Consider the following 12,353-nt stretch of genomic DNA (forward strand, 5'->3'; position numbering starts at 1 on the left):
TTCGACGAGTTTCCGGGAGAGGGCAAAGCTAACCCCGAGGGATCCTGGGAACCTTGCCATCCGTAGCTCCCGCGGCGCAGTCTTGTCGCGACTGCTCGGCCTCTGAGAGGCTGCCATTCTTGCCCCAGGTTTTCCACTTTTCAGTCCTTCACACCACCACACCATCACACCCCATCACACCCCTCTCTTCCCCGAGCCGTCCCCCGGATGCGTCAGACCGTTTGGCTCTCGAGAGATCTCTTTTCAGTCGATCTCGCTCATCTTGCGGGGTACAGGTAGACTCAAAAAAGGAGGTGCCGCTGTCGACGGGAGTTGGCACGGACGGTTGGGCATACACAATGCGATCATTACCGTTCTGAGAGCACACATGGACCAAGATCCTCCATCGGTCGAACCTCATCCTGAACTCATCCTGAAGCTTGTCCGGGATGGGGATTGGGCGGCAGTGCGGATACAACAAGTACAACATGGAGGCAAAGGAGGGTCGGCCGGTCAGGCTGTTGGATCCTCAGACCGACAAGCTCAAGCCTCCGGTCAAGGAGTCAATAAGTGTACTGTATGCGCCTTGCCCACATTCATCCCATCCATACATAGTACATAGCACGATGTACAGGCATCATGTTGTAGCCCATCGCCGGCTTTCGACCCGAATAGCCCGGTAACTGTTGGCTGTCGGCTGTCAAGTCTCTCTCTCCCCTCCCTCCCCCTCCATTTTCCCATGCATTCTCTCTCCACATCACCCTGCATAGTTATCGGGGGCCTTCCATTAGCTCGGATCCCATTTCGATTTCCCCAGCATTCGCATAATAGACCCTCGCCGTCCAATAAAAGGGGGCAACCCCGCGATAGGCTCAAATGTCAAATGCCCCCAGGGCCCCCGGTGGCCCCTTGTCGGTCTCCTCCCCTTCCCATCCCCTTCCCCCCTAACCCTAGCCTTGTCGAGCCGCCTGCAGCTCTCGTGCAGCGGAACTTGTAGCCCAAGCGACGTGGGGGAGCACACTGGGGGGGGACACTTGGAGGGGGGTTCGGAGGCGGAAACCAGACGCTGCCGCGAAAAAGCTTGTGAGACAAGCCTGCAGAGTACTTGTCGCCGCGTGCATGCAGAGAACGAGGCCGATGTCGCGCACCCATGATGAGAGCCACCAGGGGAGCTAGAGCTGCCTCAAGTTTTCTCGTCAACTTGTTCTGCCGCCTCTGGGTAGCTCCATCCACGGCCTGACTGGTGCAAGGCAGGCTCAAGTAGTACCGCGCAAGTGGTACCGTGCCTCGTTCGCGCAGCTCTCATTGACCTATGAATTAATGTAGCAACGCCCAAGTCAACTGACGGCGAGGGGATAGTCGGGATAGACCATGGAAGAAGATGACGGATTGGGGGGGGTGGTTGGTGGTGGTGTGCGTGCCATCCCACTCCACGGTATCCCATCTGTGCATCTCCAAGCGCATTGTTTCACACAACAAACCCCGGAGCCTGCCGATGAATGGACGGTATGTACCTGTATGGGTTGAGAGTCTTGGCAGAAAGCGTAAGTGTGGTGAGGAGAGTGAGCGAGGGTGCTGTGTGTCGTTCAGTGTGTTACTCGATGGTTTGGAGTAAGAGAAACCTCGAAACCTTTGGGGGGGGGGGGGGCTGCTTTAGGCGCCCATAGTCGCCTTTTCCCCTTCACAGCCTCCCCTCCCGCCAAAAGCACGTTTTCCTTCCCTTTCCTTGGCACGAGGGCACGTTCTTCACACCTACGTCAGGCCCTCGGGGTGCGTGTGTGGATGTGTACCTGTAGGTGTGTGTGCGGTCATCTCGGCTCGTCATTCGTCCGCAGTGTAAGGATGAGAGGAGATGGAGCAAGATAGAGTGAGAGAGAGAATGAGAGAGACGGAAAAGCCAAATAGACAGACAGAGAGGAGAGAGAGAGAGAGACACACACACACACGGGGAGGGGAGGCTGAGCGTCCCCGGCTCCACGGCGTCCCATGTCGCAGTTTACTCGCCGTTCCGCGTTCTCGAGTTGTAATAAGGCCCTGTCAAGTTTTGAACTAAAACCCCGCACTCGACTCGATCGACATACCGATTTACTGGTGTCCGTCCGGCTGTGCTGCTGCTACTGGCTGCTGGCTGCGCGGCCACTTCATCTCAGGATCCAACCAACCATGAACCCCTGGCATGGCACTTCCTCTCTCTCGTTTTCCCGTCGCCTTGGCCTGCCGTTTGCCTTTGCCTTTTGTCTTTCCTTGCCTGGCCTTGCCTGGCCTTGCCTTGCCTCTCTGGTATTCCAACCCCCCCCCCTTTTCGCCTCCATTTTGGACTGCTATGTACACCCGGCTGAGCCGTGCACACCACCACTTACACACACCTCCCTCTTCTCTGTGTGTCTCTCTCCCTCTCGAACCGCAACCACTACGGACAGACCAGGGGTCCAAGGCTCCGAGAAGGGCTGGCCTGCTTGTTGAAAGAGCAGAGATGAGGGTCGAGGGTCGAGGGTGGGCGAGGAGGGAAATTGTCTATAAGTGTGGCCTCTCTCCTCCGTCTTTTTCTGTTTCTTCCCCTTCTTGCTCTTCATCAACTCACTCGCCTCTCCATCTCTTCAACTCAAGACGAAAACATTCACACCAAAGGCCTCATACACAACTTACACACACCCAGTAACAAGAACAACAATAACAACAACAACACCACCACCACCACCAACCGCCAACATGCCCGTCGCTCCCTCCTGCTGCAAGTGCGGAAGCATGATCGTCATCAGCAACTCGTGCCCGTCCTGCGGCCACCACGAGTGCCGAACCTGCCTCTAAGTGAAGGGTTCACGATGAGATTGAATCGCGGCCAAGGAAACGGAAAAGACAATGTTGAGAGGATGGAAAAAATCCTTCATGTCTTCTGCGGTACATTACACCGAGAGAGGCTCCGAGAAAAACCCATCAACACCATTTAAACAAATGGATTAAAAAAAAAAGCCAAACCCATTACACAACCCAAACCGAAAACCCAGGCTGGTCAAAGGCCCACCCACACATACAAACACACGCCACTCACCCCAAGCCGATGCATTCCGAGCCCTCATCCGCACCTCTTACCACCGAAGAAGATCCTTTTAAATCCGTGAGGCTGTGAGGCTCCGACGAGAATTTCCCGGCAACCCACATCATCGAAAATCTTCCACGGTAGACGGACAACGCCGTACCGCGATGACCGGGTTGGTGGCGACGTGCTGCGACGGGTTCAAACTACCCCTCCCTGGCTCGGACTTTTTCCTTCCTTGGGCGTACGGAATTGCTGCCGGTGTTCACAAAGTTTTTTTTACTCTTTTTTTGTTTTTGTTTTTTGGCGACCGATACCCCCCATACCCACGGTTGTTTTTGTCACCTTTTTCATTTTTTCCCTCGCTTGGGATCCAACTTTTCTCCCCCAAGCACGGGCGTCGGTACGAAAGGTTAACGACGCGGACGGACCGATTCTGGGGAGACGGAATGCTCGGAAGGGGGAACATGTTGACTGGCGCTGGTTGGGGGGAGGAGAGGGGAATATGTATGATACCTCTGTTTTGTTCGCAAAGGATGCGCGTCACCGCTCAGTAAAACAAATCCAAAAACACTCTGAAAAATCGACATAGAAAGCGTGGCTAGCCACACGCGACGGTGGTCCCCCCTGTGAAAGAAGATTGCGAGGGCGGGCCGAGTTGTGAGTTGGGGTGTGTATGTCCAGTTTTGCCTCTCATCACCACCAACCAACCAACCAACCAACCAACCACCAAACCTTCCTTCTCGTAGCCCAGCCAAATGTGCAGTCCTCGCACACTCTGCTGCTCGCCATCCGTGCGTCGACACGGCTCTTGAATGACCCGTGGTCGTGGGCAGGGCACAGAAGAGCTGAAGGAAGGGAGAGGACTCGCATGTCGCTGCCCGGACCACCCACAATCTCAGGTCGACCGACCCATCGTGAGACGTTTGTGGTACGACACGGCTGGCTTGCAACGTGTGGTTCGCACCCTTCGCAGCAAGACAATTCGATGCGAGTTGCACAAGCAAAAGACGGGGGGCATCGATGGTGTGTTAAACCCCCCCCCCCCCCCCCCCCCCCCCGTCCGGTCAGCCCCCGCCCCCACCGCTTCTGTCCTGCGGGCATCCTGCATCCTGTAGAAGGCACCGGACGCTTGCAGCCTGCATCGGTGAAGATGCCCACCATCTCGGAGCCGAATCACTAGTTGAAACGGGGTCCCCCTACGAAATCCGTCTTGCCGATCGCTGCATTGGCCGCCGCCGCCGGGTCCCGGAGACAGCGTCTCCAAGTTGGACATGCAAGGTAGTCAGTCAAGGCAGCCAGGTAGTCCAGTCTGAAAGACCTGGTTAGATGCCAAGCCAAACCTCAGCAAGTCTCGATTGAAGACAATGGTCTTTCTCGGCCTACTCCGGGGCCGTCTGCCGGCGGAATCGGGAAACGGGGGCTTCCGGCCGGATGCCACGCACTGCCCGCGCCGCGACTGCTAATAAAAGCCTCCGCCGGGCCTGTTTTCATCACATGCGACCACACCCACTGGAGAACTCGAGATCCCGTCCGCTCTCTCCTAGATAAACCAGCGAGGGCCAGAGTAGTAGTCGGGTCGGAGACGACCGGCGAATGCCTGGTGTTGCATGTCTTTCTTTTTTCTTTTTTCTTTTTTTTTTCCCTTTCCAGTTTTATGGTAGAGGAATAATACAGCGTCGCACGTAGTAGTCCTTTGCCAACCCAACTTCGTGCTTCTTAGTGACTCACCTGCCGTGACCTCGGTCGAGTTCGTGATAATGGTGGACCCCCTCAAGCCTGTTCTGATGAAGTTCATGGTTCTTCTCTATGGTGGCCTCATCTATTCGATGTCCCGCGTCATCCAGATCGAGCCCTTCTCCCCGGTGGGATACACCCGGAAGCCCAGCTTCTCGTAGAACGGCACCACCTTGTCGTTCTCGCCCCCGACGCCGATGTGCACGCCCTTCCCGTACAGCCTCTCTAGGCCCCCGTCGCCCTTCTGCCGGTCCGCCTCCCTCAGGCTCTCGACGAAGCTCTCCACCAGCTTCCTCCCCCACCCCTTACCCTGCCACGGCCCCAGCAGGTCGATGTGCATCGTGGCCCTCCACGCGCCCCACAGGTCCCTGCGCTCCTCGTCGAGCACCAGCCACGTCGGGTTGAAGGCCTGCTGCAACAGCGCCTCCTCGTTGACCTCGCCCGTGCCGGGCAGGGTCCACGGCGCCTTGGTCTCGAGGCTCTCGGGCTTCCGCCCCGCGAGCTCCGGCGACATCTCGAGCACCTCGGCCACGTAGCGCGGGTAGGCGTCGGCCAGGTCGTTGACGTTGGGGCAGCCGATGCAGTAGCCCACCGCCGTGCCCTGGCCGTCGTCGAGGATGTGACACGTCTCCGGGGACAGGAGCGTGAACTGGTGCGTCCAGATGTAGGGCGCCGTTCTGGTTGCTGCCTCGGAGCGCTCGAGGGACGGCGGGAGCGTCGCGCGGCACTGCAATGGGGTCAGCCATCATCGGATGAGTAAGGGAATTGTATGCATGGAAGAGGAGGATGGGCGTATATACGATGTGGCCTGTCGCGGCAAAGTCGGACGCCTTGTAGGGGCGGATAAATGCCATGTTCCCTAGCGGGCGAGGACCGATGGACGGCGGGCAACGGACGGCCGTAGGATGTGGCGAGTCTGTATCGAGGGAGAGAGGGGGAGGAGGGGGCTCTTTTCGCGGGGTAGCGGGAAATATTGAGGTGATTTTAAGACGGATTGAACAGAGCAGTCTGCCAGCTAGCTTACACCAAGGTGACCGAGTGAGCCGCACGTTGCTACTTATGAGACGGATGAATACGATCTGAATGAAGCCAAGGTGCACAGATCCCGAAACGAGATAGAGATGTATGAGGGAGATGACGTCGTCGCATGGAGAGGGGAACGAGTGTCCTTCCCCCCGCCGATTTTGTCACATCAGACCGGCCGGCATCCCGGGCCGAGGCGACTCCATTTCCCCCGCATTTGCCGGGCTTATCCGCCGTCGCCGTCTCCCCGTTCTCGCTTTCGGCAGCCGACCAGATAGATGAGGATTGCTCACCTTTGACTCGAGACGTCTAGAGAAGGGGTTCACCGGTTGAAGCTCGCCCGCCGTTCGCCACTATTGTCACATGTTTTGCAGTCGTACTTGATCCTAAGTGGGTTGATTGCTTCCACTACACCCCTCCTCTCCCTACTCTTAAGAAATGGTATATCACACTCAGTCCTTTGCCCACCAGCCTCGCCATGGCTTCCAAATATTCTGGTATTCTTGAAACTCGAAAAGACATCCCCCTCCCCTTTTACGTATCTCACCTTTCCTGCCAATGTTCAATAATTGCCCGCGGCAGACGCCAGGCCCACCACTAACAACGCATTGAAGCAACCCCACAGCAAAACCCGAGAAGCCCGCCCAAATTAAGACCCTCTCCAGGAGCTCCAAGACAGATAAGGTCGAGCACGGAAGTGCCATTACCTAAGAAGAAGGTAGAATGAAAATGAGAAATATACAATAGGAACGACACGATCATACGACCGGGTTAGTGGATGATTGAGGGGAAAAGAAAAAAGGGGAAAAAAAAGGGGAAAAAGGGAAATGTTGGGCGAAATACAAAATGTTCTCGTAGATTCGTGATGACCGTACTCTCTTCTCTCTCTCTCTTTCCTTTTACCCCGCCAAACCGTTTTTTCTTTGTTTTGATGACAGTAAGAGATGATAAGAAGGCAAACCAAGAGGTTTCATGGTAGATTGACGAGAGTCTAGATCATGCCGCCAGGCATGGATCCGTTGTTGAGACCGCCAGTCATTGCCGTGGGCGCCGGCATGTTGGGAGGGCTGTTGCCGCGCGCAAGACGGGCCCGCATGTTCATCCCGTTAGCCTCGCTGATGGTCTTTCGAAGACGGCGTCGCTGAGATCCTGGCCCGTCCTCTTCGTCACTGACGGAAAAGGCGCTGTGGCTATCTCCGCCGCGTTCACCGAGAACCGGGGGTGGCGAGAAAGTCGGATGGGGAGAGCTGGCGCCCGAGTCGTCCTCGCCCCGGCGACCCATCATTGAGCCGATCATGTTGCGGCGTTTGGGGTTGATGGGAGGAACAGGAGGGGCATTGGCATGAGCCTGCATGGTGGCGTGAAGGTTGGGCGTCGAAGCTGCGCCGCCGAGCATGCTGCCGGACCTCGACCGCGAGCCGCTTCTCGAGCGCGACTCAGATGTCTCGGGGAGCGCCACGGTGGGGACCCGCGAGGTGGATGAGACGAAGGTTGGCTCAGAAATGTCCCTCTTCCTGACCGTCCTCTTCATCGACTCGTCAAGGCGGCTGGCGGCAGGGTTCTCGTAGTTGGGCGATGGCACAGGAGGCGCCGATGGTCGGCGAGAGGGGGCGAATGAAGGCGTAGACTGGCTGACAGGGATCGAAGGCGAAGGGATGGGCGCCATGGGAGAGATCGGAGAAGGCTGCGCGGGGTCAGGCCCTCTGCGACGGTACTGCACGGCTAGGTTGCCCGAGGAAGCGGATCGGTCGAGTGTCTTCGCCGAAGGAGCGCCCGTCGGGTACGGCTGAGGAGGCATGATAGGAGACCGACGGATGTTGGTGCCGGGGAGCCCGGGGGATTGCAACATGGCCGGCCGACCTGAATGGGGACCCTGAGGCGGGTTGAGGCCCATTCCGCGGTCCTCGTGTGGAGATGAGGCGGTACCGGTGCGGAGTCGGGCGGGACGATGAGACCTTTCGCCGTTACTGGCTTCCGAGCCACTGCGGTCGCGTTCCGTCCGGGACGGAGGGCGAGACGCCGCTCGTCCCGGGCCGTTGCTGAACTGAGGCTCTTCGCTCGGTGCCCGCTGCTGGTAGGTGACGGGAGGCGGTCGTCGCTCACGGGAGGCTGACCGCTGACTGGGAGTCCGCTCACGGCTTGGGGCGGTGCGAGAAGCCGGCGGGCCAACCATGGGAGTGGCCATGGAGCCGGGCATCGGGCCAGGCACCATCGGGATAGTCGAAGGACTCTTTTGGGACTCCAGCAACTGCTTCCTGGCCTGTCTGAAGGCCCTCAATCCAGCGTGCACAGGCTCCTCTTCCTTCTCCTTGCTCGTCTCCTGCGACGGCAACACGGGGGTCGTCTCAGCTCTGGGGAACGAGGGCTTCTCTCGGTCCTCGCGAACAGGGGACTGGGGTTCCTTGTCCTCAAAACTGGACCGGCTCGGGCTGGGGGCGCTACTGATGGTTGACGACGCAAGGCCGAGCATCTTGATGGCTTTGGAGTGCTGGCTGTCCTGGCGGTTCTCCCGATTGCGGTCGATCAAGGAACCACGGCTCGTCTTTTGCCTCAGGATGCCCAACGGGTTCGGGCGGGGCAGCGATGGCTCACGGATACGGTCTACGGGGTTAGGCGACAGAGACCGACTGTCGCGGTCGGACTCGACATACGACGTAAGTCTCTCGCGGACCCGACGGGCGCCATCGGCAAGTTGACTGGCGAACTCGTCTTGATCCTTCTCCATCTCGGTGCTGGAGCCCGTGTTCCGCTCCGAGGCGTTCCGGGTGCCCGATGACAGAGCTGGGCGAGGCTGGGGAGCGGGCTGCTGCTCCTTGTGCTCACCGTCGGCCTGCTCGTTTCCGTTGAAGGTCGAGTTTCTCCAGTCCGGCGACTGAGCCTCCCAGGGGTTGGCCATAGCTCCCATGTCCGCCATGGACTTGGAATCGTAGGGATCAAGCGGGAACCTGGAAGCAAAGTTGGACGTCTGCGGCGCTGAGCCGTAAAGGGACGACGTCGCACTGTCGGTCCGGAGGTGCTGGCGGACCATACCACTGAGGCCCGATGATGAAGGGAGAGTGGGTGAGTCCTGAGACGAGTTCGGTGACTCGATGGACACGGCAGAGACGGGAGGGAAAGGCTGTTCAGGCGTAGGCGACGGCTCAGCCGAAACTCTCGTGATCGTCGACGACAATGGGGCTGGCTCTGCCGAGTTCCTGAGTGCGGGATGATCGCGGTCGGCTGGCCGTCTTGACGCGGGGTGGAAACCTGCAGCAGGCCTTGTGTATTCATCCTGTGGCGACATGGAATCGTCGTAGAAGCTCATCCCGGCCTCTTCCTCCTTCACGGTCGGCTCGGTCCGGATGGTGGGTTCGGGCTTCTCGATCGGAAGTCTGTGGGCCGAGGAAGACGACCGCGAGCGACCGGTTGTCTGAGAGGCGTTAGACTCGGCGCGGAATCTGTGGGCCGGCGTGTCGCGACCCTGCTGAAGTTGGAGCTGTCTCTGGGCGTATCTCGACTCGTCGTACGAGTGGAGTGGCTTCTGGAACAGTCCCATTGCGGTGGCCTTGCCGCGATCACTGGGCAGGATGGAGTTCTCCTCGCCCTCGCTGATGGGTGGGCTCAGGGGAGGCGCGCCGCCAAACGAGGGCTTGGGCTCCGGGTTCGTCACGCCCAGATCCATGGGAGGGATCGGGCTTCCGACCGTTAGTGGGCTCCCGGATCGCAGGTTGGGAGCACTGGCCTTGGCCAAGATCCTCCTCTCACCGAACCGGTCATTGAAGAGGCTACTTGTCGGGGACGGCCCGTTCTGCATCAGGTCGGGAGTTCTGCTGCCGAGGGTGCGCTGGCGGGACAGCGTGTCCATACGCGACAGGGCCGAGGATTGCTGCTCTTGGAGCTCGTGATTGAGTCCCGTCTCGTAGAGGCGGCGCGTTCGAGTGTAAGTGCGTTCGAGATGAGGAGTGCCTGCGGCCGAATTGGGAGCCGTTGAGTTTGACTGCCAGTCCTTTGCTGCGGACGTGGGCTGCGACATGACTGAGGTGGCTGCGGTGGAATTGCGGCCGACGGAGGGCGTGGACGACGTCGTCGAGTTCGTCTCTCTTTTGCTATTGTAGCCTACGGGCGGAGGAGACTCAGCGCGAGCAAGATCGAGACTCGATTGCGTCTGATCGTGCTCGTCGTCGAACGACATTTTGGACTTCTCGGTCTGTCTCCATTTCTGGAAAGCCGACTTGGACACGTCGTCGTCGTAGAGGACACGGCCACTCATGCCTCCGCCTTCAAGGTTCTTTGTCGATGCGGTTCCCGAGGCAAGCTTGTACACCTTCTGTCGTCCGCCGAATAGGTTATTGCCTTCGCCGGGTTTGGCGCGGTCCATAACGCTACCCGAGATAGAGCTGCCGTCTGCCGAGTGGTATGAGTCCATACGGTTGAAGGGCGCCTCTTTCCTGATGGACTCAACCTCTGCAATGTCCGAGAGTGCATTGGCACCCGGGCCGAAGCCGAAGTCCATCAACCTTGACTGTCGGTTGGGGAATAAAACGCTGTCGTCGCTCGCCTTGCCGATCTTGGTGTTTGGGTCATCTTGTTCCCTGAGCATGGAGAATCGTGCAGAAAGGCCCGTCATGAGCAGACTCGTCCGGAAGTCATCGCTTGGCGGCAGAGCATTCTCCAGGTCCAGCTCCTTCTTCGGTTCCTCCTCTTGGGACTTCTTGGCCTTGCCGAACAGGCGGAAGGGCGTAGAGGATTCGGACTCGTGGGAAGCCCTCGGCGCCGAGGCAGCATCATCCTTCGCCTTCTTCTTGGTGCGAAAACGGTTCATAGTGGTCAGTATTTTCTGCCGTGTCTTGGCCGAAAAAGGAAAAGGAGCTGTGTCGGTTCTTCTGGAGGACCGCTCCTCGTCTTCCTTCTTGTTGGGGTCGATTTATCGAGCTAGGGTATGGGTCTTCATTAAGCGGCTGCCATTAAGAGGGATGTCGGGATTGTGGTTCGACGAGTTGGGACGGAAGCCGAAAGCTTGTTTGTTTGTTTGTTTGAAACGAGCTGTGTTGTTGGGGACGATTGGTCGAGGCAGCGTCTGAAAGTTGAGATGCCTAGACATACGCAAAATGGCAGTCTCGTCAGCAAAAGGTTTGATAGGAACCCTTGGACACACAACCATGTTCCGGTCTCAGCTCCAGACCGCTTTGGGCGTGTGGACTGCAGCAATTGAGTTCAGCAAGGCGTCGGAGCGGCTGAAGCTGAGCTCGAGCGCCGTCGCAGCTGGAGGAGATGGGGAGGTTGAGACGAAAGCACTGGAAAGGGGATGGCTTGGGGTGAATGCAACAACTCTGTTGTATCTAAGGCGGAGAGCAACACGGAAGGGCAGATACAAAGACCGAGGCAGAGGTAAAGGCAGGGGAGTCTTGGGAGGTAGACATGTTAACATACCTGGGTCGAAGACGATCAAAGACGGGGCTTGCCTGTGTCGGGGGTGTTTCAGCAGGATGGAGTTCAGGTCCGGCTGTCAATGTCGCAGGTGGGTGCTCTTTTGCTCCTCAGATAGATATTTCGAGGCTGTGTCTATCTCTCGGCTGGTGTTGAAGCTGGAGGGAGGAAGAAAAGGTCGCGGCTGAGAATAGAGCTGCCGAGACGACAAAACGAAAAGGGGATTCGTTCGCTCGCAAAGCAGGACAAGGAGTCGGATGGTCCAGGGTCGCACACTCATCCACACGAGATTCAATGGTCTCCTGCACGATAGGCCGGCGGCAGGAAGTGGTGCGTCGAAGCCAGTCCTGATGTTGCGCGAGGAGGGACGGGACGGGATGCAGGAACCAAGCCTAAGCTTTTCTAGCCTTTGCAGTCGGCGGGTTGGTCGGTGTTCCGGAACAGGAAACGAATGTCGAAGGTCGGATGGCAAATGTCGTAATGGCTATATCGTGGCCTCTCGATTAAAGAGAAAGTGGTGAGGTCCCGTCAGGGGTGTACTTCGACAATCCCGGTCGAGAATAGATCGTATTCCGGTTGTCGCAGAGATGCTGGATCTCGCGGTGCCGTTCGTAGTTTTGACACGGTCGACAGTCGTGTCGAGAGACGGTGGAAGGCTTAGAGAGAAGCGAGAGGAGGAGAGGGAGGAGAAGAGAAGAGAAGAGAAGAGGGAGGGAGGGTGTGTAAAAGAAGGACTCGGGTCGGTAGATGGATGCTCTCGGATCGAGGGGGGGGTTTGATTATGATTTTTACCCTTCAGTTTTTGGTCTTTCCGTGACGGGCGGAAGAGGGGGAAAAAAAAGAAGAAAACCTCGGAAGTAATAGGAGGGGAAACGAAGCAAACGCAAACGAGTGACTTGGTTGGTTCGAGTTGTTACTGGTCGAATGAGCAAGGCGCAAGACGCAAGACTCAGTCAAGACTCAAGATAACTCGGCAGGAGCCAGAACAGAAGAGTAAAGCAGAGCAAACAGGGAATGGCAGGTGAGTGAAGGAAAGTGAGCGAGTGAGTAAGGTAAGTGAGTGTGACTGGAGACGGCGCGGATTGAGAGTGACGGGAGAGAAAGGAGTGACCCAGGAAGGAAAAAGAAGAATTGCGGAACGGCGGGGCTCCAGACACAGAGGGACAGGGGCAGG

General features: G+C 58.0%; 3 protein-coding genes across 3 annotated transcripts; 1 reads left to right on the forward strand and 2 right to left on the reverse strand.

Moving 5' to 3' along the window:
* Nucleotides 1-1,945: 1,945 nt before the first annotated feature.
* Nucleotides 1,946-3,499, forward strand: CDEST_11718 (uncharacterized protein). Its single transcript, XM_062927874.1, has one exon. The coding sequence runs from the start codon at nt 1,966-1,968 to the stop codon at nt 2,440-2,442; it is 477 nt and encodes a 158-aa protein (XP_062783925.1). The 5' UTR covers nt 1,946-1,965; the 3' UTR covers nt 2,443-3,499.
* A 1,131-nt stretch (nt 3,500-4,630) lies between these two features.
* Nucleotides 4,631-6,029, reverse strand: CDEST_11719 (Putative GNAT domain, acyl-CoA N-acyltransferase). The gene is made up of 2 exons (XM_062927875.1): nt 5,551-6,029; nt 4,631-5,477 (listed from the first exon to the last, which is right to left on the reverse strand). Exons 1-2 carry the CDS (start codon nt 5,602-5,604, stop codon nt 4,836-4,838), a joined length of 696 nt encoding a protein of 231 aa, XP_062783926.1. The 5' UTR covers nt 5,605-6,029; the 3' UTR covers nt 4,631-4,835.
* A 114-nt stretch (nt 6,030-6,143) lies between these two features.
* Nucleotides 6,144-12,332, reverse strand: CDEST_11720 (uncharacterized protein). Its single transcript, XM_062927876.1, has 2 exons — nt 11,183-12,332; nt 6,144-10,845 (listed from the first exon to the last, which is right to left on the reverse strand). The coding sequence occupies exon 2, from the start codon at nt 10,572-10,574 to the stop codon at nt 6,765-6,767; it is 3,810 nt and encodes a 1,269-aa protein (XP_062783927.1). The 5' UTR covers nt 10,575-10,845; nt 11,183-12,332; the 3' UTR covers nt 6,144-6,764.
* Nucleotides 12,333-12,353: the final 21 nt, after the last annotated feature.

The sequence above is a fragment of the Colletotrichum destructivum genome, chromosome 7 (assembly GCF_034447905.1).
Source record: "Colletotrichum destructivum chromosome 7, complete sequence".
In the NCBI taxonomy this organism is placed as follows: Eukaryota; Fungi; Ascomycota; class Sordariomycetes; order Glomerellales; family Glomerellaceae; genus Colletotrichum; species Colletotrichum destructivum.

Bases quoted from the DNA above. Each gene is read 5' to 3' on its own strand.
- CDEST_11718 (XM_062927874.1), top strand. From the start codon at position 1,966: ATGTCGCAGTTTACTCGCCGTTCCGCGTTCTCGAGTTGTAATAAGGCC.
- CDEST_11719 (XM_062927875.1), bottom strand. From the start codon at position 5,604: ATGGCATTTATCCGCCCCTACAAGGCGTCCGACTTTGCCGCGACAGGC. The intron at 5,478-5,550 runs GTATATACGCCC...ACCCCATTGCAG, and splicing joins TTGCCGCGACAGGCCACATC to TGCCGCGCGACGCTCCCGCC.
- CDEST_11720 (XM_062927876.1), bottom strand. From the start codon at position 10,574: ATGAACCGTTTTCGCACCAAGAAGAAGGCGAAGGATGATGCTGCCTCG.